This window comes from Triturus cristatus, chromosome 5_1 (genome assembly GCF_964204655.1).
Source record: "Triturus cristatus chromosome 5_1, aTriCri1.1, whole genome shotgun sequence".
In the NCBI taxonomy this organism is placed as follows: Eukaryota; Metazoa; Chordata; class Amphibia; order Caudata; family Salamandridae; genus Triturus; species Triturus cristatus.
In genome coordinates, this window is record NC_140587.1 from 450,402,198 (window position 1) to 450,422,417 (window position 20,220).

At 46.4% G+C, this 20,220-nt stretch overlaps 2 protein-coding genes across 2 annotated transcripts in view; one reads left to right on the top strand and one right to left on the bottom strand.

Moving 5' to 3' along the window:
- The window catches only part of TMEM67 (transmembrane protein 67), a 1,162,308-nt gene that overhangs the window by 1,114,069 nt on the left and 28,019 nt on the right, over nucleotides 1-20,220 (bottom strand). Inside the window, exon 2 of the mRNA XM_085605278.1 lies at nucleotides 8,713-8,801. Within this exon, the coding sequence (XP_085461404.1) occupies nucleotides 8,713-8,801 (89 nt within the window). The remainder of the gene's footprint in view (nucleotides 1-8,712; nucleotides 8,802-20,220) is intronic.
- LOC146831047 (uncharacterized) overlaps nucleotides 1-20,220 on the top strand; it is a 498,359-nt gene that overhangs the window by 450,988 nt on the left and 27,151 nt on the right. The window lies entirely within an intron of this gene.

The window sequence follows — 20,220 nt, forward strand, 5'->3', positions numbered from 1 at the left end:
TGTTGATTTTATGTACAAGCTCTTTCATTGTTTTAGCTGCATATAGAGTGATTTGATTTAACCATGTTTGAAAGAAAACATTTTTTTCCTTAATTTCTCACAGAGGTATAGTATAGTACGTGCACTGGAAGATAAAATTAGAGCATATTTTCTGTAAATTCACATTATCATCTTCAGCCATGTGAGGAAGCAAACTTAAAATTAACAAATTATAAGCCTCATTTATATGTTGGCGGTATGTATTTATACATACTGCCAACATGAAGGTCTGCCTGCCCAATTTAAATGAGGACGGACCTTATGTTTGGCTACAGTAGTGACTACTTTGTCACCACCATAGCTCCCTGACGACCCGGTGATTGGTTGGCTGCAACATTAAGAGAAATGTTGCAGCCGACATTTCAGAACCGGGAACTCAGTCCCTGTCTCCTAAAAACATAAATAAGTGAAACATACATAAATGTATTTAATAAATTAAAAAAATGAAGGGGTGTGGTACCCCGACACCCCTCCAGACAATGTGGGGTGAGGGGAGTGAGACCGCACTGGGCCCAAATCGAAAGAAAATATTTGTTTAGCTCTCCTGCAAGGTACTCGCGAGATTAAAAAATATTTTAAAAAGGGGACTGGGCCTGTGTGAGTGCGGAGGTTTCCTGCCAAAAGGGTGTTGGCCATGAGGCATTCGGCTGTGCTCTGCGAGGCACCGACTTACTGCGGTCAACAACAAGCTGGGCAAAAGGCCTAGAGCCGTGTTAGGGGGTCTGGTTTGAAGCAGGCCCTGACCACAGGCCCGGTCCTAAAGCCACCCCACACGCCCACAGGCTGAGCGCGGCATAAAGTTGGTATGCTCTTAGGGAGGTCAGGGGTTGGAGTCAGTGCCTGGCCTCAGGCCTCGAAGACAGGCTGTTAGCAATGCAGCCTTCAGCTGTTACGGCGAGGCATTGACTGACTGCTGCCAATCCCACACAACGCACGGCCATGGGCCTGCGCGGTGGAAGGAATTTGCTGGCCTTGGTGGAGGGAGGTGGGGTGTTGACTACCTGTGGGGATTTAGACGCAGGGCCTTAAAGGTTTAAGTACCAATAGCGCCAAGTCAATAGTCGCAGTAGAACAGGACCAAGGTGCAGTTTGACACTGAGCGTGTTGGAGTACAAGTAGGATACACTAACCAGGTTGGTCCTGGTCAAATATTTTACCATGTGACTTGAGCTTTTTAAATCCCAATTCACCACCGGAGTACACTTCTAAAGCCTTCAAGGACCTCAGGGGAGACATTTAAAGACTCAACTGGAGGCAAGCAGAGTCAAACAGGAGAGTCCCGCCCACGTCCAGTTGCCACTGGTCAGCTGGGCTGTTGCAGGAAAGAGCCTCTTGCAGCATTTTGTGTCCCTGTTGCTTTAAACAAAAGGCCAGTCTTATGACCCTTAAAGTCAACTTCTTTGTCCTGGGTACAAGAGGAAAAGCAGGTCCAGTCTCCTAGGCTCTTCTCAGGTCTCAGGCAGCAGGTTCAGTCTTCCTATGATCTTCCACAGGTTCAGGAGTGTTTTGAACTGGGTTCCTGGAGGTGCACATTTATGCCAGGCACAAGCTGGTGGTTGGGAAGACCACCCTGGGGACACCCTAACCAATGAAATTAAGGTTTTGGGGGCTAACACTACTACTTTGGGTATTTCCAAGATGGCAAAAGTCATTGGTCACACTAAAAGTGGGCTTGGAGGGTTGGGTGTGTGTGAACGGGGAGCGTACTATGGTAATTTTAGTGTCCTCCCACATCTAACAATAAAATCCAGTTTTAGTCAGCCCCTGAATCCCCTACAAACTCAGAGACAGACGTATGGTAATATCAAAGTTGAGCTTTCAGCATCAGACAGTGGATACACACAAAGTGTTTTGGCATTCTGTTTCCCTCCTATGAATTGTGACCCAATTGTTATATGTAAACCCAGCAGACTTGTCAAACAGGCTGTGATTCTGTAATGTCATAGAGTGTGCAATTATGATTGATGCCTGACTGGCTGGCAAGATAAAAGAAGGGCCCTGCCCAGGTGTAAGCTAACACATGCCTATAAAGGGGAGGCATCTTTGAAGTGCATCCCAACTGTCACATGAAAAAACACCCCAGCAGATCTGTCAAGCAGAATGTGACATTCAAGCAGGACTAGGCACTTTAATGTCAAAGTGGATCCCCTAAGCCTCCTCTGCATATTCTATCCAGTTCAGGTGGCCAATCAATGCCAATTCAGGTCAGCATATTGTTTTGCTCCAGGGTGCAGCTTCAGGAACCAATTTAATTGTGAATTACTGGCTGGCTAAAGGTGGAGAATAAAATGCAGATTTAGTTTCCAGGAACAAAGTTACCTGTCCAGAATATTTAGGACAAATCCAACTTCACCACTGAATTGGATGTTTAACACTTATTAAAAATAGTGGTTTAATTATTTTTCTAGCTCATCCCATTCTTGAGATACAGAATTAGAATGTCATATTATGTCCCAGCGTTTTCCTATGGAACAGCTACAGGAAGCTGGCTCTGTATATACTATACCAAAAAGAGGTATAGTGTGCACAGAGTCCAGCGAGTCCCCAAAGGTATGGCAGTGGGTACTCTCAGTTCAGTGGTAGCTGGGCTCAGCAGTTAGGCTGGGTATGTTATGTTAATATAACTTATTAAGCGCACGACTACCCGGAGGTGTCTTGGCGCTAAACCTGAACGCAAGCCCTGAGGTAAGAGAGCAAAACAGTTTTGAAATAGCCATGTTTGAAGGCCTTTTCTAAATGAGGCAAGAGAGTTGGCAGCTCTAATGTCCATAGGAAGCATATCCCATAGTTTTGCAGTACCATGGCCTATGATTCGACCTCCCCAACTAGAGGTGCGAATCCTTGGAACCGTCATAAGCCTGGCGCTAGTAGACCGTAATTGTCTGCCAGAATGGTACCAGGAGATGATGCTTTTCAGGAATACTGGCCCCGTGTTATTCAAGGCCCTGTAGGCTATATATAGTGTCTTTACTTTGATTTGCTGTCCCGCAGGAAGCCAGTGAAGTTTACGGATGTTTTTTTAAACTGATTTGTGCTTTGGCAGGTTTAATAGAAGCCTATCAGCTGCATTTTGCACCATCTGCTTCAGCATATTCAGATAGAGACTGTTAAAATAGTCTAACACCAATGCAGTTGCAACCGTCCTCCTGAAATCAAAGGGAATATATGGAAAAACCTTCTTCAGTTTTCTAATCAGATAGAAGGCGGCCGAAAGAGTAGCATTAGTTTGCTGAGAGAATGTTAGTTTAATGTCAATCAGGACCCCGAGATGTGTTGCCTTTTCTACAGGTTTTGGCAACTCTGCGATCTTGACAGGCCACCAAAATCTGCCCCATCTTGGTTGGAGATTACCAAAGATCACCACTTCGGTTTTGTTCAAATCAAGTTTGAGACAGTGCTTGCCCATCCAGCTGCTAGTTTCCCTCATGCAGTTTTTAAACTGCATTGCGGGGGGAACTCGAACTTTATGTGCAGCTATCACAATCTGTGTGTCGTCGGCATATGGTGTTAAATTGAAACTGAAATGTACGATTAGGAGAGCCAGTTCCGACACAGAGATGTTAAACAGGGATGGGCTAAGCCACGAACCCTGAGGGACCCCACAATGGAGCACGCATGGAGTTGATTTAAACTGGTCCAGGGTCACTGTCCGTCTTCTTTCCTTCAAAAAAGACGATAGTAGAGACAGAGTCAGACCCTTAACCCCTAGTTTTTCCAGACACAGCCGCAGTATGTCATGGTCGACAGTATCAAAAGCCGCCGACAGATCAAGGAGGAACAGGGCCGCCGCACCTCCTTTATCCATCACCGTCCTAATCTCCTCGGTGGCCTTGATCAATGCCATCTCCGTTCTATGCCCTGGGGATGGAAGCCAAATTGGGAGGACTCAAGCAGTTCATTTTCTTGAATGAATTGCGTTAACTGGTTATTCATGATTTTCTCTACTGACTTTGCTGGTAGTGGCAGCCTGGCAATAGGACGATAATTGCTTGTGTTTGAGACGTCCAGATTCGATTTTTTTTAATTAATGGAAGGATGGCTGCATCTTTCCAAAGGGCAGCGAAAATACCAGAGGTGAACATATTGTTACATATTTTAGTCAAGATGGGACTCGCCTCCTTCACTACATCTCTCAAAACTGCGGGAGGGCAAGGGTCCAAAGGGGATCCAGATTTAATTTCCTTGATTAGTTTTTCCACAAGCTCACTAGACACCTGTGAGAAATTCTGAAAGATATTAATTCCGGTCTCAGTACTCGAGGACTCCTTGGCTGGCTCATGTGTAATGGCAGCTTCAAAGGAGTCATAGATGTCATTGACTTTATTCCTAAAGGTGCTGGCGATGTCATCACAGAAATATGGACTACGCGTTATGGTTTTATTGTAGTGTGAATGCATTTGATGAACATACTCATATAAGGCAGGGACACACACTCAATGACTGACTCCAGACCAATGTTAGTAAAAAAAATATTACTTTAGTAACTTTTATTTCGAGGAACCAAGTCGAACTCAGTTACAAGTAAGTAGACTTTTATGCAATACTTTCAGATTATTGGCAAGAGGTTTGTATAGCATTAAACAATACTTTGCATGTGCATGAAATGCTTTTCAGTACAGAAAAATATACTTTGTATTCAGGATCACACTTAGTACAATACAGTGAGAGACCAATGTAATCCTATGGGAGAAAGACAGGCGAGTAAGTTAGAGGAAACTAAACGGTTTTGAGATTTAGTCTCCAGGGGTTTTGGTCAACACTCGGAAAGGGTCGGACCAAGCAGCACTGGGGCGGTCGGGTGCAGAGGGCACTGGGCCCAATGTTATCCTATGTAGGCTGGGGGCACCTCGAAGAGGCACCGGTTACAGGTAAGTACCTGTGATTCGGGGACAAAGGGGGTTAAGATCAGCACTGGAGGGGCCACCAAATAGCTCGGAGACTGTACCAGCAGCACAGTGGTGGCAGAGTGCACAGGAGGCGTAGGGGGCCCCACTGAAACTAATGGAGATTCTTAGTTTGAGAAAACGGCTACAGGCTCGGTTCAGGAGGCTGGCTGAAGGAATCCCATGACTGGAGAGGTAAGGAGGTAAGTTGTATAGTGGGTGGATGCCGGGACACCGTCAGTTGGGCACTCCTAGGCCCAGGGGCTGCAGGTGCAGGGGTGTCTTTAGGAATCTGGTTTCTCTCACCACATCCTGTCGGGGGGACCCTTCAGATTGAGACTGCAGGCGTCGAGGGGGAGGTCAGGAGAGGTCATCCAACGCTGGATCCCAGGTCAGGATCGCCGGGGAGCCTTCACTGGGTCAGTGGTCTACCTGGAATCAGTGCAGGGGTGTCAGGTGCAGAGTGGTGCAAGTGCCGCGGATCGACCGGAATCCATTGTCCATGAGGTAATTTCTTGCTGGACAAATCTAGTGTCCATGGGAGACAAGAGTCTTTGCTGAAGACTGCACAGCTCCCTGTGTTTCTTGAAGGATGCTGGCTGTGGTCCATGCTGGTTTCTTGGAGCAGGGTCTTTGGAGGAGGAAACAGACTGGTAGGGCTGGGGCCAAGGCAGCTTTCCTTCTTCTCCACTGCTGCATGGCTCTTCGTTCCTTCTTCGTAGGTCTTCGAATCTGAGGAACAAGGTTCAGGGAAGCACTTAAATACTAAATTTAAGGGCGTTACTGAGTTTGGGAGGCAGTAGCCAATGGCTACTGTCCCCTAGGGTGACTACACCCTTTGGGTGCCCCTTCCCTTTGAGGAGAGGGGCCGGCACACCCCTGCTCCTATTGGGCCTAATTTTCCAAAGCAGGATGGAGAATTTTCAAGAGAGGGGTTCACCTCAGCTCCTGGCACACCTATGGGTGTGCCAGGGTGAGGTGGACACTCCTACTCTGCTTACTAATTTTACTGCCTGTCCTGCTGCCAGAAGTGGGGTTAGGACAGGGGGGGCGGACATCTCCACTAGTGGAGCTGCCCAAATCAGCATAACACAAGGTGAAAGCTGTTGAGGCTCATCGCCAAGTGTTGCTGTTCCTGCTATGGGGGAAGTGAGAAGCACCTCTACCCAGAGTGTGCTTTGTTTCTGATCACCGAGAGCACAAAGGCTCTCACACCACGAGGTCAAAACCTGTATGGTGATTACTGGCTGGCAGGGAACAGTCAGCCCATACACTAGAAGTCGGCCGTTTTTTAGGGGGGGGGGGGGGGGCATCTCTGAGATGTCCTCTCATTGCATTTTATAATAAATCCATCACTGGCATCAGTGTAGATTTATTATGCTGAGAAGTTTGATACCAAACTTCAGTCTTCAGTAGAGCCATCATGGAGCAGTGGAGTTTGTGTTGACAAACTCCCAGCCCATGTACTCAAAATGGCTTCACTGCACTTACAATGTCTGGGAATGGCACAGACAATGTAGAGGCATATTACTAATTCAGCTATGCCCTCATCTGTAGTATGGTGCACCCTGACGTAGGGCTGTGAGGCCTGCTAGAGGGCTGACTTACCCATGCCACAGGCAGTGTTGGTGGGCATGGCACACTGGGATGTGTGCTATGTCAACTCTTCAGTTTGGTCTGCACCAAAACACGCAGTCTGCAATGGCAGTGTGAGGGTGTTATGGTGAAGGGTCTCTGAAGGTGACGCAATACATGCTGAAGCCCTCAGAGGTCATCTCTGGTCACAAGGTCCTTGGTACCAGGGGCACCTTTTACAAGGGAGTTACATATGGCACAGAGGTGTGCCAATTGTGAAAACAAAGGTACAGTTTGGTAAAGAACACAGGTGCTGGGGACTGGTTAGCAGGGTCTAAGCGCGCACACACACAGTCAAGTTAGCATCAGGTATCTAGCAAAACGTTAGGGGGTAACCATGCAAAAAGGGGCACTTTCCTACAACTGCCAAACCTGCTACAGTGAAAATATCTGAGTGCACTTTCACTGTAAAGACATGTTAAACAATAAACCTTTACATGTCCTACTTTTAAGTGCCAAGCACCGAGCCTTTATGGGCAATATGGCCCACTCCAGGATAACTTATAAATCTTTAAAAGGAAGGCTAAGGTCTGCCAAAAGGGGCTATTTTGACAGATCAAACTTGCAGTTAATACCTGCACAGCCACGTTAGTGCTGGCAGGCCTGCAACCATGTTTGCATTTTGACTACATTGGGTGGAACAATGAGTGCTGCAGCCCGCAGGTGACATTTAACTTACAGGCCTCTTGGTATGATATATTAGGGGCTTAAAGGCAAGTTAAATATGCCAATTTGAAGTATACCACATGTACCTTCTTGAAAGGAGGAGCACAGGCACTTTACCACAGAGGTCCATAGCCAGCAAAATTAAGATTCAGCAAAAAGGCAAAATAAAGTAACCAAGGTGACCCTACAGAAAGGGCAAATTTCCAACAGAAGGAAACTTTATGTAAAATTCTCTACAGATTGTACTGCACACCGCATTGGATTCATGCCTTTGATAGAGCACAAGACGCCACAAGATGGAGGAGTGCAGGGAGGAGGGCACACTCATAAGCTGTGGTCATGATCCTACATTGCTTAATTTTAGAAATAAGTGTTGCAGACAAACAGCGAACCTGAACAAAAGTAGCTGCTTGTTCCAACTTAATTTTACTTGGATGCTTATCACTGGAGGAAACATACTCTGTATTCATGCAAGGGCATGATTATTTCCCACAAGTTGTTGGTGGAAAAACAGTTGACTCGAGTGGTGAAACCCGCAAATACATTGCAATGAGGTAGGCTTACAAAATATTTGGTGGATTCTTGATATGGAGAAACTAATCACGACCGCACAAGAGAGGGACTTTTAGTAATGGTGTAGTATACTCGTTACCTATGTATCTAACAAACCTGGAGAATGCCAAAGCCCCAAAATGGTTCAGGATGCTGAAAATTCTAGAGCCTTGAACTGCACAAATGGGGAAGAATGTGGAAAGTATGACTTAGTTGGATCTCCGGCACAGGAAAAGGAATTTGGAGTGGACTTTCCTCTGGAAGAAAAACTTGCTAATTCCCAAATGGAGGATTGATAATAATAGCCTGGCCCAGACGGGGTTAGTTTAGGGGGTTGGGGGAATATCGTACTGTCCATCTAAATTCTGTACATGTGAATAAAAATGCGATACCTTAAAATGAATTTTAATTAATTTAATTAATAACTTAATGATTAGGATTAGAATTAGGGTAGGGAATAGGAAAATTCAAAATTGTCATTGATAACAGAGTGCTAAGGTTAGTGTTAAGAAGTACGATCAATTATTATAATTGAATACTTTATATGTATTCAAGAAAGTCCACAAGGTTAAAAGTGTTAATAAAATTTGAAATCGGACTACTTAATGTAGGTTATTGGCATTTGTTTATTTTATAGTTATTAATCTGTTATTAATATTAAATTAACAAGGAAAACAAAAACTATTGTTATGAGATAGGGTTAGGCACTAGTGGCAAAGTAAAGGTCATAATGAAGTAATGATAACATTAATGAAAAGAATAAGCTGACAAAATAAAATTAACAATGTAATGGTTTTACAGGGTCACACAGGATAGCTAATGATACATTTCCGTAAAACAGCATTAAATTGGAACTTCAGGCATGGACTTAACGTTTAGATAGTTGTCCAATAATATATTGCACTGGGTCTCCAGTGAATGAAACCTTAATACATACCAAATTGTCAGGACATTTCTGGCAACTCCCTGACGAGCCCCCAGAATTAGAGACCCACTTAAATCCAGGTAGACATACACATGAGGTACCTAGAGAAGAAAAAAAAGTTTGTGTTTGTAATGTATACACTATAAAGCAAAAACTATTTTTTGAACGGTACACAAACAGTCTATTTGACAGTCAAGAGACTTTGGTTGATTTCAGTTTCACAGATGATCATTGCAGCAATAATAATGTACATATTACAAAGGTAGGTATCAGGAGGATAATAGACCAGCATAGTGGATGCAACCTAATTTGTAATATTCGGTCAGATTACCTGATCCAAGGCTGGGCCTGGGAAAGCCACCACACCGATAAAATTGCTTTGTACGCGGACGACGTCCTGCTTTTCCTAGCAGACTCAGCCAGCTCTGGTCCTAGGGGCCTCTGGGCACTCCAAACCTTCGAAAATATCTCGGGCCTCCGGCTCAACCGGGTAAAATCAACCTTGGTGCCCATCCACCACTCCAGGGAATGCTTGGACTAGCAGTCAACCAACCCCATCAGCCAACAGTCATTCAAATATTTAGGGATATGGGTTGCTCTGCTTCCCTACTTGGAGTGAGCATTAAACATTACCCCGCTAGTCAAAAAAGCCAAAGACGATCTCAAGCGCTGGCAAACCCTACCACTCAACCCACTCGGGAGAAAATGATGATCCTTCCACACTTTCTATACATCATCCAGAATACCACTTTCCATATCCCACGCAGCTGGTTTAGGGAGATAGACGATGTGACCACAAGGTTTCTATGTGGAGGGGCGATACTGCGCATCGCCCTCGCCAGATGTAAGATCCCACCCCTTGATGGAGGCATGGGTATGACTGATCTCCACCTATACTACCTAGCCACCAGACTTCTTGTAATCCACGACTGGATCATCGGGGGCTGGTCCGACCCGGCCTCCAAAACAGAGCTCAAGGATATGGAATTCCCTCAAATCCAAGCATACTTATTCGGAAGCCCAATACCTAAAGAGATACCACAGATTACCAGAGCGGTCCTGGTGGCTTGGTGCATGGCCCTAAGGCATAAACGTTGGGACAAACAACTGAGCGAGCACACACCTTTCTGGCAAGGCATGTGGTTACAAGAAGTGACGGAACTCACGGGGTTCAAACAATGGGATTTCATAGGCATATCACTGTTGGGCGACGTATGGGTGGGCGATCACATTAGGGCGTTCCAGGACCAGCAGGAGTGATACACCCTTCATACCTCACAATTTTACAGATAACTGCAGCTCCGTCATGCCCTTAATGCAAACATCTTCACAGGCATGTCTCTCCCCGAATTTAGCCCACTAGAAGCCCAGGTCATGATGGGGAACCTGGGGAGGGGAGTCCAGGATATATCGTACGTACCCTTGTCAAGAACGGCCAACAATATTCGATCCGCTCAGGGCCCGGTGGGAGGGTTGGCTGGGCCCCCTGGAGGAGGAGGACTGGTGTGGCCCCCAAAACCATCACGACCTAAGGCAGACTTCGCCTAATTCAACTATACTACTTGCACGCCGCCTACCTCACCTCACAACACCTACATAAGGCAGGGTTACATCCCTCTCCGAACTGCACGTGCTGCAGCCAAGAACCAGCCAATTTTTACCACACTATCTGGACCTGCCCTAACCTTATCCCATACTGGACAGCAATAGAGTCCGAACTCACACAGGTCCTGGGCTGGCAGGTTCCCCGCGATCCCTACGTCTCATCCTGGGAGAAATGGACAGCCTAGACGGCTCCCAACTTGACAGGCTATTCCTTGGGACAGCCATTGCGGTAGCCAAGCGCGACATTGCCGCCTCTTGGGCGCAAGCTAAACCCCCAAGCATAGCCAGATGGCGCCAGGGGGTGGATTGGTGTGCCCCACAGGCAAAACCCCTATTTGTGGCTCGGGGCTGCCCAACCAAATATAACAAGGTCTGGGGCAAATGGACAAATCAATTAGACTAACTGAACCAATGTTTGCCTGTGTACACAAATGTAATGTTTATACATTGTGGTTGTGATTTGAACCATTTATTTGTATGCAACCAAAGCTAACACATGCGGTAATGCCATGAACTATTGGATTAATGCCTTGTGCTGTTAATTGTTTGATCTTAAAAATCAATAAAGTTGGTTGTCAAAAAAAAAAAACAGCACACTATCTGAATATCACTAGGGAAAAACACTTGCATTATTCTCAAACAGTTTATATGGCAGCTGGTAACACCGCAATGAATAGAATTAGGGGCAGAGCATGACACATTTTCTTTGTGTTATAATTTATTTTGGAACCCTCATTCCTGCATAGTCCTGCTGCCTTGGGCCTCCACCCGGTATGAATTCCATAATATTTTGGGGGTCGGAGAAAACCCACTAACTAGCACCCTTCAAAGATAGGATTATCACAATCTTACTTACTTTCAATCATACCAAATATAAAGAGCAGAAGGCAAAAAACAAACACAGTAAATCCAAATCTACCCCAAATCACATATAGGCACAGCTCAGAACAGTATCCACTTCTCACAATACTGTTGCCAAAGCAGACAAATAGACAACAAGACAAATCAGGGAGCACCCTATTGGAGATTCACAATTATCAAGTTTAAGAAAAAGAAATTAAGCATCTGGATATCATGAGTCAGTCCTTTTTATTTTTCTATTCCAAAAGACTCCATACAGCCAACATGTTCTATTCAAATAAACCTCTTCAGGACAATGTATTTGAAAAAGCCAAATCCTAGTAACGTATTTTCCAAAACACAGGTGCCTAGCTTAATAAAATGTTAATTTTTAAATGCAATATGAATTTAATGCCATTAAAATAAAAAAATTAAATTTTCTCAACAGTTTCAATGACAGAATAATCCAAAAAACACTATTTAAACAATTGAAACCATCTATAGAAACAGACACAGCAAGGTAAGGAATAGTAGTACTACTTTATTCGATCAATAAATGATCATTCACAGAAAAAGTCAAAACAGCCTCATCATACATTAAAAGCTTTTGGGGAGAAATATAAATAGAAGCACATCATAAAAACATCATATTTGTAGGCTAGGTGAAAAATAAAGCATATAACATTTATCAAAGCTAAAATTTCTATGAGAACGACCTCATGCAGAGTCAGGAAAAATTCATATAAAATCCATCAGGAGGAACCACCAGTTGTGTTGCAAACAATTACAAACATTATTTCAAATTTGTGGGGGGGGACACACTCCTAACAACGATGCCCCTTACCTATCACCTGTATATATAATTATTTTTTTTTGCCCATTAATTCCAGCAACCCAAAGATAAAAGAAGCATTTGCAATGCAACAGGTCTCGCATTTACGAGAGTTCGAGCTATTGGCATTGGAAATGACAATGCCTTTTATTTATGTTTTGGTTTTTGAAACATAAATAAAACGCATTGTCATTTACAATGCAAATAGCTTAAACGTGCGTAAATGTGAGACTTATTGCATTGCAAATGCTTGTTATTATTGTTAGTGCGGTCGGTGATACCAAATTATAAAACAACATCACATCCGTGTTTAGTCTGCAGTCAGTGCTCGGTCTAATGTGTTCTGTTAGATAGTGTGTGCTATTTCCAAACAGAAGCTGCTGTGGTGCGTATAGCTACATTCAAATACCTGCGCCTTCCACAGTGCGGCACTCACACTGACTCATGCCCACTGTCAGGGACTGAATGAATAAATGAATGATGGTATTTGTTGAGCATGCGGATACTGTGAGAGATAAGTGAAAATCGGTGAGGCCTCATCAAATGGCCATAAACTCAGAAGAGGTTAACCTTGTGGCCTAACTACAGTAAATGCTGTGTTACTTTGAGGTAAGCATCAAGATAGCCTTCCCATGAAAAGTAAAGTAACATCAGTATGACTCTGGTGGGTAGACATTGGATCTTTGAAAGGTGCCCGGTGGCGTAAAACGACTTCGGGGCCCCCCCCCTGCAAAGCATTTGGAGGGGGCCCCCTGCGATTGCTTTCATGCCAGGGTACGTACTGAGGGGGTCCCACTGGAGCTCACTCCTCCCTGCATCCCAGGGGCTGCGGGGCCTTTGTTCCGCACCTGCGGGTTCCCTAGCTGCATGGCTAACGGCATGAGCCCCAGAAAGTTCTTGTGATTCTTACTAAAAGTGTGGCACATAGTCCTTCTGAGGTACCTAAGCAAATCAAGTTTAGAAAAAATTAATCCAACTGTATTTTAAAAGTGGGCCATATACAGGCGTGTTTCTATAGTACTGAGTTCATATGAGAGACAAGATGGGATGACAACATTTCACAAGTTTGAAATCCCTTGTCTATTGTATGGTTTTGGAAGGCCCATTGGTGGGTGATTTGGATAATATTCCAAAATTTCTGTGGCAAGTGCATGCTTAGTGCTGTAATTAAACGAATAACTACATGTAGAGTGAAGAAAAGTTAACGCTTACCCCTCCCAATTTGATGCATACACTTTCCAAGCATTATGTGTGGAACATACGCAACATAATAACAATAACACACAATGTCGGACCAGCTGGAGCATGATGAACTACAAACTAAGGATGCGATGAAACACCGCTATAAATTCCTTGGAGAGATGAAGAATAACACAAAGGGAAAAGTCATAGGGCAGTGTGGACACCATTTAACAGCATTAATGTGAGTGCAGAAAATTAAATTAATTTACAAATAAATGTGTTTCTTTGCTGGATGGTTGAATCTGCTGTTTTAGTCAGTAAACAAACAGTTCAAAATATGAATTTAAATACCAAGGGAGGAAGAGAGACACAAGTGCACCCTGTCATAAGTTTGACATGAATAGCTGTAATGGATGGTAGGAGGCAACTTGTTCTGAAAATTTGAGTTGGTAACAGCGTAGGGCAGTGGGCGATTGGCGGTTTCACAACAGACTCTGTACAGAAATTAATACAGTCACACAGATATCATCACAAGATAAAAGCAGTGGTTAAATGTGATGGTGCCTGGGCATGTACACTAGGATGCAGCCATACCAAGGCATTACCTGAGACTTATAATAAGTCAGACTCAAAAAATACTGTACAACAAACGCTCACACAAATGACTACAATTTGTGCCATAACTACACTTATACATTAAGGTTTGTCATTCTTTTTATTACTGAGATACGATTTTGGAACTATTCTGCATAAAAAAATAAGACCATCGACAACTCTGCAGAGCGAGGCTCCTCCTTTGGTAAGAAAGTGAAAGATTTTTTCAAATGTCAGATTTTGTTCACAAGTCGCTGTCAATAGAATTGGAAGTTTTGGGTAAACGTATTAGTGAGCAGGAAGGCCTAACAAACTTGCTAAGACTAAAGGGAACAATGGCGCATGAAGGGTTAACTGAGAGAAAGGGCTTTCCTGCAGAAGCCCCCTCCTCTGCACTGCTAGAGAGGCTCTAGAGCAGGAACTGTAAACTGATCCTAGAGCTGTGGAGAACAAGTCTGCGAGTGTTGCTGCTGGTTACTATGCTAAGCAGATCCTGCCACGTATCGGCTTATATACCGATTCGCCACTGTACTGCTGACTGGTGAATATCGATTCTTTTCTGATGCTGCTCAATATATAAGAATTTCTCATGCCTGTTCACTTGAAGTCGTGAGAAATCCTGTGCATTAAATCTAAAGGAAGGTGTATCGTATTGTTATACAGAGTACTTGACCAATACTTAATATTATGAGATACTTTTCTGCACATACTACAAATTGAGGCTTATCTTATGCCCTATGTGATTGGTTATTTTGTAACACATACACGCTTTTGGGTATTTTCCCAATAGAACAAATAGGATCCCTGACGAAGTTCTCTCTGGCAAAGAATCGGGAACGAAACGCGTTGGCTGTGTGCCAGTTTAAAAAAACCTATTGAATAAAGGGAAACAATCATGGAATAATTCTTCACGTTGCCTGTATTGATTTCAGAATGAGTGCACCTTCGAACTTTTTTTTTACTTGGCTCTCATTTGACACCCCTAGACGGCGGGTGTAGGAAGAGATTGCACCACCCTACGAACTGGTAGTACATATAGACTGGATGTGCTTGGCCTTGGTCTGCCGTTTGTTCTTTCAGTGACAGTCACACAGATATCATCACAAGATAAAAGCAGTGGTTAAATGTGATGGTGCCTGGGCATGTACACTAGGATGCAGCCATACCAAGGCATTACCTGAGACTTATAATAAGTCAGACTCAAAAAATACTGTACAACAAACGCTCACACACATAACTACAAATTTGTGCCATGACTACACTTATACATTAAGGTTTGTCATTCTTTTTATTACTGAGATACGATTTTGGAACTATTCTGCATAAAAAAATAAGACCATCGACAACTCTGCAGAGCGAGGCTCCTCCTTTGGTAAGAAAGTGAAAGATTTTTTCAAATGTCAGATTTTGTTCACAAGTCGCTGTCAATAGAATTGGAAGTTTCGTGTAAACGTATTAGTGAGCAGGAAGGCATAACAGACTTGCTAAGACTAAAGGGAACAATGGCGCATGAAGGGTTAACTGCGAAAAAGGGCTTTCCTGCAGCAGCCCCCTCCTCTGCACTGCTAGAGGGGCTCTAGAGCAGCAACTGTAAACTGATCCTAGCGCTGTGGAGAACAAGCCCACGAGTGGTGCGCGCGATCACCACAGCTAGCGATCTATGTTCAATTATCGCGCCCGTGTCTGGGCACGATAATTGAAAACAGATGTGGCCTGTGCGGGTAACCGACACCAATAGGCCGTGGGTGGAGCAAAGGCGGGACACGCACCCCCCTTTGCCCAATTGCGTGCTGTCTTTCTCAGAAAGATGCACGCAAAGCCCAATAGCCCTGTAACGAAAGATGACCACACGCACAAGCGGCCCAACAAGCCTTTCTTGGCAGACATCGTACCGGTGTTCGTTGTTTTTTTTGTTTTTTTTACAGTATCAGCAAACACAGACTCTGCTCTGTGGGGGCCGGGCGATTCAAGTGATAGTCCGAGTGAAGCTACAGGGGCGCTAAGAAGAGGTGAAATACAACAAAGCCTCGTTATCATGCAAATGGTCTCTTAAAGACCTGCAAAGTACTCGGGTGGGGCTGTGTGTGTGCCCAGGAAGGGAAGCTGCCTCAGCTGCCACACAAGGGGGGGTGAGGTGACAAAGAATGACAGAAGACAGCAGGGTGTGAGAGTCGGGTGAGGTGACAGAGGGCAGTAGGGAGAGACAGAAACAGACAGACCGACAGAGAGGGACAGACTGACAGATAGAGACATAAACAGATAGAGAGAGGCAGAGACAGATAGAGAGAGGCAGAGACAGAGGCAGAGGCAGATAGAGACAGAGGCAGATAGAGACAGAGGCAGACAGAGCTAGATAGAGGCAGAGACAGGGACAGACTGACAGACAGAGGCAGAGACGGATAGAGGTAGAGACAGACAGAGACAGAGAGAGAGAGAGAGAGAGAGAGAGACAAAGATAGAGGCAGGGAAATGTAGAGGCAGAGACAGATAGAGGCAGAGACAGGCACAGACAGGGACAGGGCAGACAGATAGAGGCATAGAAAGACAGAGACAGACAGGGACAGAAAGGGAGACAGAGGGAGGGAGACAGAGACAAACAGACAGGGACAGAGAGACAGATAGTGGCAGAGACAGGGACAGACAGATAGATGCAGAGACAGACAGAGACAGAGAGATGGAGAGGGAGACAGGGAGGGAGGGAGGGAGACAGGGAGGGAGGGAGGGAGGGAGACAGAGGGAGACAGGGCCGCACCCTAGTGAGGCTCTGCCCGGCTGAGCATATACCCGACCATTATCCGCCTGCAAAACCAGCATCTGAGTGCTGAAAACGGGCACTCCGCACATTTCAACCCTCCTGCACACAATGGAGGTGGATTGGGCTGCTGGGGACCACCGCAACGACCCAATATCGGGTGTGATCGGACCCAGTGGCATCTCGACAAAATGGCGGCGGCCGCGAGACTCTGACATCGGTGCTCGCTTATTGCCGCCCGCCCCTCCGGGGGCCGGAGGTGACTGGCCCGCTGCTCACAGGGCTGAGGAGATGTGTGGCGTGCTACCTGGTGCTTCCTTGGAGATTGGTCCCCGGGGCTGCCGTTGGCGTGGAGGAGTGTCGGGCCCCTGCTGAGGAACGAGGGGGCCTGGGCAAGCGCTGCAGAGGGCGCAGCCAGACAGGCCGGACGTGAGACGAGGAGAAAACTGACGGTGGCGCTGGTTCGCCTGGCGCTGGCAGGTGGGGTGCGGCCCTGCTCAGGCCGCTAGCTGCAGAGGCGGGTGCGGGCCTGGGCCGCGGCCTGTGAGCTATTGCAGGGGGGCGGTGCGTGTTGGCACCGAGGGCCGCGCCTGAGTGATAATGTGCCCGTTGTAATCTGCCGACACGGGTTTGTTTCCTTTCTAGTGTTTTCATACTCCTGAAAAGCCGCCGGCTGCCCAAAAACACCCTGCTGCACGAGGATACGAACTCTCCCTGCCTGGATCCATACTGTGCTTCTCCCCCCTTCACACGCTGGCAAGAGGGTGAGTTGAGGGGGGCCAACGAGCTTTGCTACTGGATTCCTCACCATTTCAGTGTTAGGCGCCCTCCTAACGATATCCTGGGGTTGTGTGGCCTGGGCTCTTGCCGGTTGAAGTGTCCTGGGGATTGCATTACTTTTACTTCCACCACTGGGACTGGGTGTGTCTTGGCCTTGCTGAACATCTGGAGGAAGTACTGCCCTTAGGCGTGTGCCCTTGGTGTGCTGAGGGTCCGTGGGCTGCAAAGACTGCTGTGGTTCTTTTCTTCTGAGTGGCGGTGCATTCTGCGCAAGTCATCGCAGGGGTCCTGCAACACGTGCTCTATTTCAGTGGGCCTCTGACTCTAACTTGGACTAGGGAGTGACCTCCTTCCTCTGGTTCATCTGAATGGTAGGGTGTGTGTGGTAATTTTAAACTTACGGGCCAGTGGGGGCCTCTGGGTGGATCGCTGACAGCACCCTCACCAGATAGGTCTCCAAGTCTACATTTAGCACGACGGAGGTGCGTTGCGTGGTGTGTGACGAATCTACGCTCACGGGTACGGTGTGCCCACTGATTGGATATCAGCTACACCCGATATAGCTTAGTCCCAGGTATAAACTGTGTGCAGCTGTACGGGTTTGTTTGTTCATATCATAACTGCGGGTCGGGCCTGTCCTCTACTGCGGCTACCATGGGGAAAACTGATAAATCCCAACCTCGCCTCACGTTTGAGGCACGTAAATCCACAAAAGCTCTTCAGAAGGCGGCCTGGGACTCAGGGGCTGACGCCCAGAGCGATGCCTCCGCCACACTGGAAACAACGCTGTTGGCCATGCAGCGCAGTCTCCAATCCATTGAAGGCACGATGGCGTCAGTGAACCACCACCTGGACCACATGCAGCACACCTAGAAATGCAAAATCTCCGCATGGGGGAAGTCGAGGAGCGGGTATCCGCGACAGAGGATGGTCTAAGTGAGGTAGCTGGGAAAACGCTCAATAAGGATAAAGTCCTAGCGCTCATTCAGGCCAAGAATGAGGACTTAGAGGCACGGTTCCGGCGCAATAACATTAGACTCACGGGGCTGCTTGAGTCCATCAATGTAGGCAAGATGGAGACTTACATGGAGAACCTCATAAAGGACATTTTTGCTGCTGAAAATCTGACTGCCATGTTTGTCATCGAGCGTGCCCATTGATGCCTTGTGGCCAGGCCAGTGCCGGGCGCTCCCCTCGTCCAATAATTGCGAGACGCTTAAATTATAGAGATCGAGACACCATTTTGCGCATGGCCAGTGACAGGGCAAAATTGTCTACCCGGGTAACTCCCTTGCATTTTTCCCCGACATTACGGTCACTGTGCAGGCTGCTAGACGGGAGTTTGGAGCGGTGAAAACGTTCTTGCAGTCAGAGGGGGTCCCCTATGCCATGTTGTACCCCGCTCGTTTGCAGATTGGCACTGATGGAGACTCTAAAATCTACTCGAACCCTAAAGCAGCCCTGGAGCACGCGAAACAAATGAAGCGGAGACGGCGTGAGTCCAGTGCTAGACAGGATGATGAGGAGCAGTGGAGGGGGGGGGGGGGTCGATCTCCTGCCCTATCACTATTTCACCCTGTTATACATGGGCATTTTTCGCAATGTCGAAATTCTGTTATCTGTCTGGCTTTTTTTTTTTTTTTTTTAAACAGGTGGGACTTGGTGCACTCCACAGCGGATGGGGGCCTTATGCTCCTGATCTCTGCTAGGGCGGCTGTGGGTATTTCTGTAGGCACATGCAACTGCGGGCACACACTGTAGGTTCTATTGTACTTGTTTTTATGTTCACATGGATCCGACTAAATGAGTGGTAGGGTAAAGTTCTTGACCTGGAAAGTACGGGGTCTGAACACGCCAAAGAAAATCCGATCTGTATAGGCATATTTGGATAGGATGGATCTGCATATTGCCTTTTTACAAGAGACACACCTCACTAAAGCCTCGGAAAAAACAGTGGGTGTACGATGGGCGAGTGTCAGAAAAGAATCATCTTATTCTACTAATTCAAGGGGGGTGTTGATCCTCGTTAAGAAAGGGGTCACATTCACTGTTAGTCGTGCAGAAACAGACGAGCCTGGCAGAATGGCACTGGTGCATGCCCAGTTGGGTGTAAAGTGTGTGTTGTTGGTCAACGTATATGGACCGAATGTTGATGATCCGTCCTCCTTTGTGGACGTATGGCGCAGCTCCTCTGGGGCGGTGATTTTAATGTTTGTCTGGATATGGCTATGGATCGATTGGTCAGTGGTACAGTGCGGCCCAAGCAGGCCTCTGAGGTGCTGTTAGGGCTATTGGATGCGGGAGGTCTGCATGATGTATGGCGTGTGCAACATCCTGGAGAGCACCTTTATATCCTCTGTGAATGGGACGTGATCACGCATAGATTACTGGCTTGTTACAGCGACTGCCTGCACATGGGTGGTGAAGGTCAGTCATATGGCCAGAACGCTTTCGGATCACTCTCCGGTGGTCCTTGAGCTACAGGTACCCACATGTGAGAGACCGCCCTCTGCATGGCGTCTGCAGCCGGCCTCCCTCACGGACCCTATTTTTTTTTTTTTTTTTAAGTCAATACAAACATGGGCCTACAACCACCAGGGCCGGCCGCTAATATGTACATGATCAACAACACCAAGGAAACAATGGGCCCCCTGGGGCTCAGCCGAATTGACGAAATACTGGGTGCACCTCAGAAGTTATCCGGATACATAAGTTTTAAAAATACAAACAAAAAGAAAAGATAAATAACACCAAAAGACAAGGCGGAAACCATCCAAAAAGAGGCGTCTAACCACGGCTGGGGGACCACACAGTACCAACTCCACCCTCGGGTGGTCAATGAGGATGATCAAGGGGGAGGTGGGGGGGACGGGAGAGCCATAACCATCTACAGGTGAAATGCAATAGTCCGGGAACCTCCGGATCAGGGGGACAA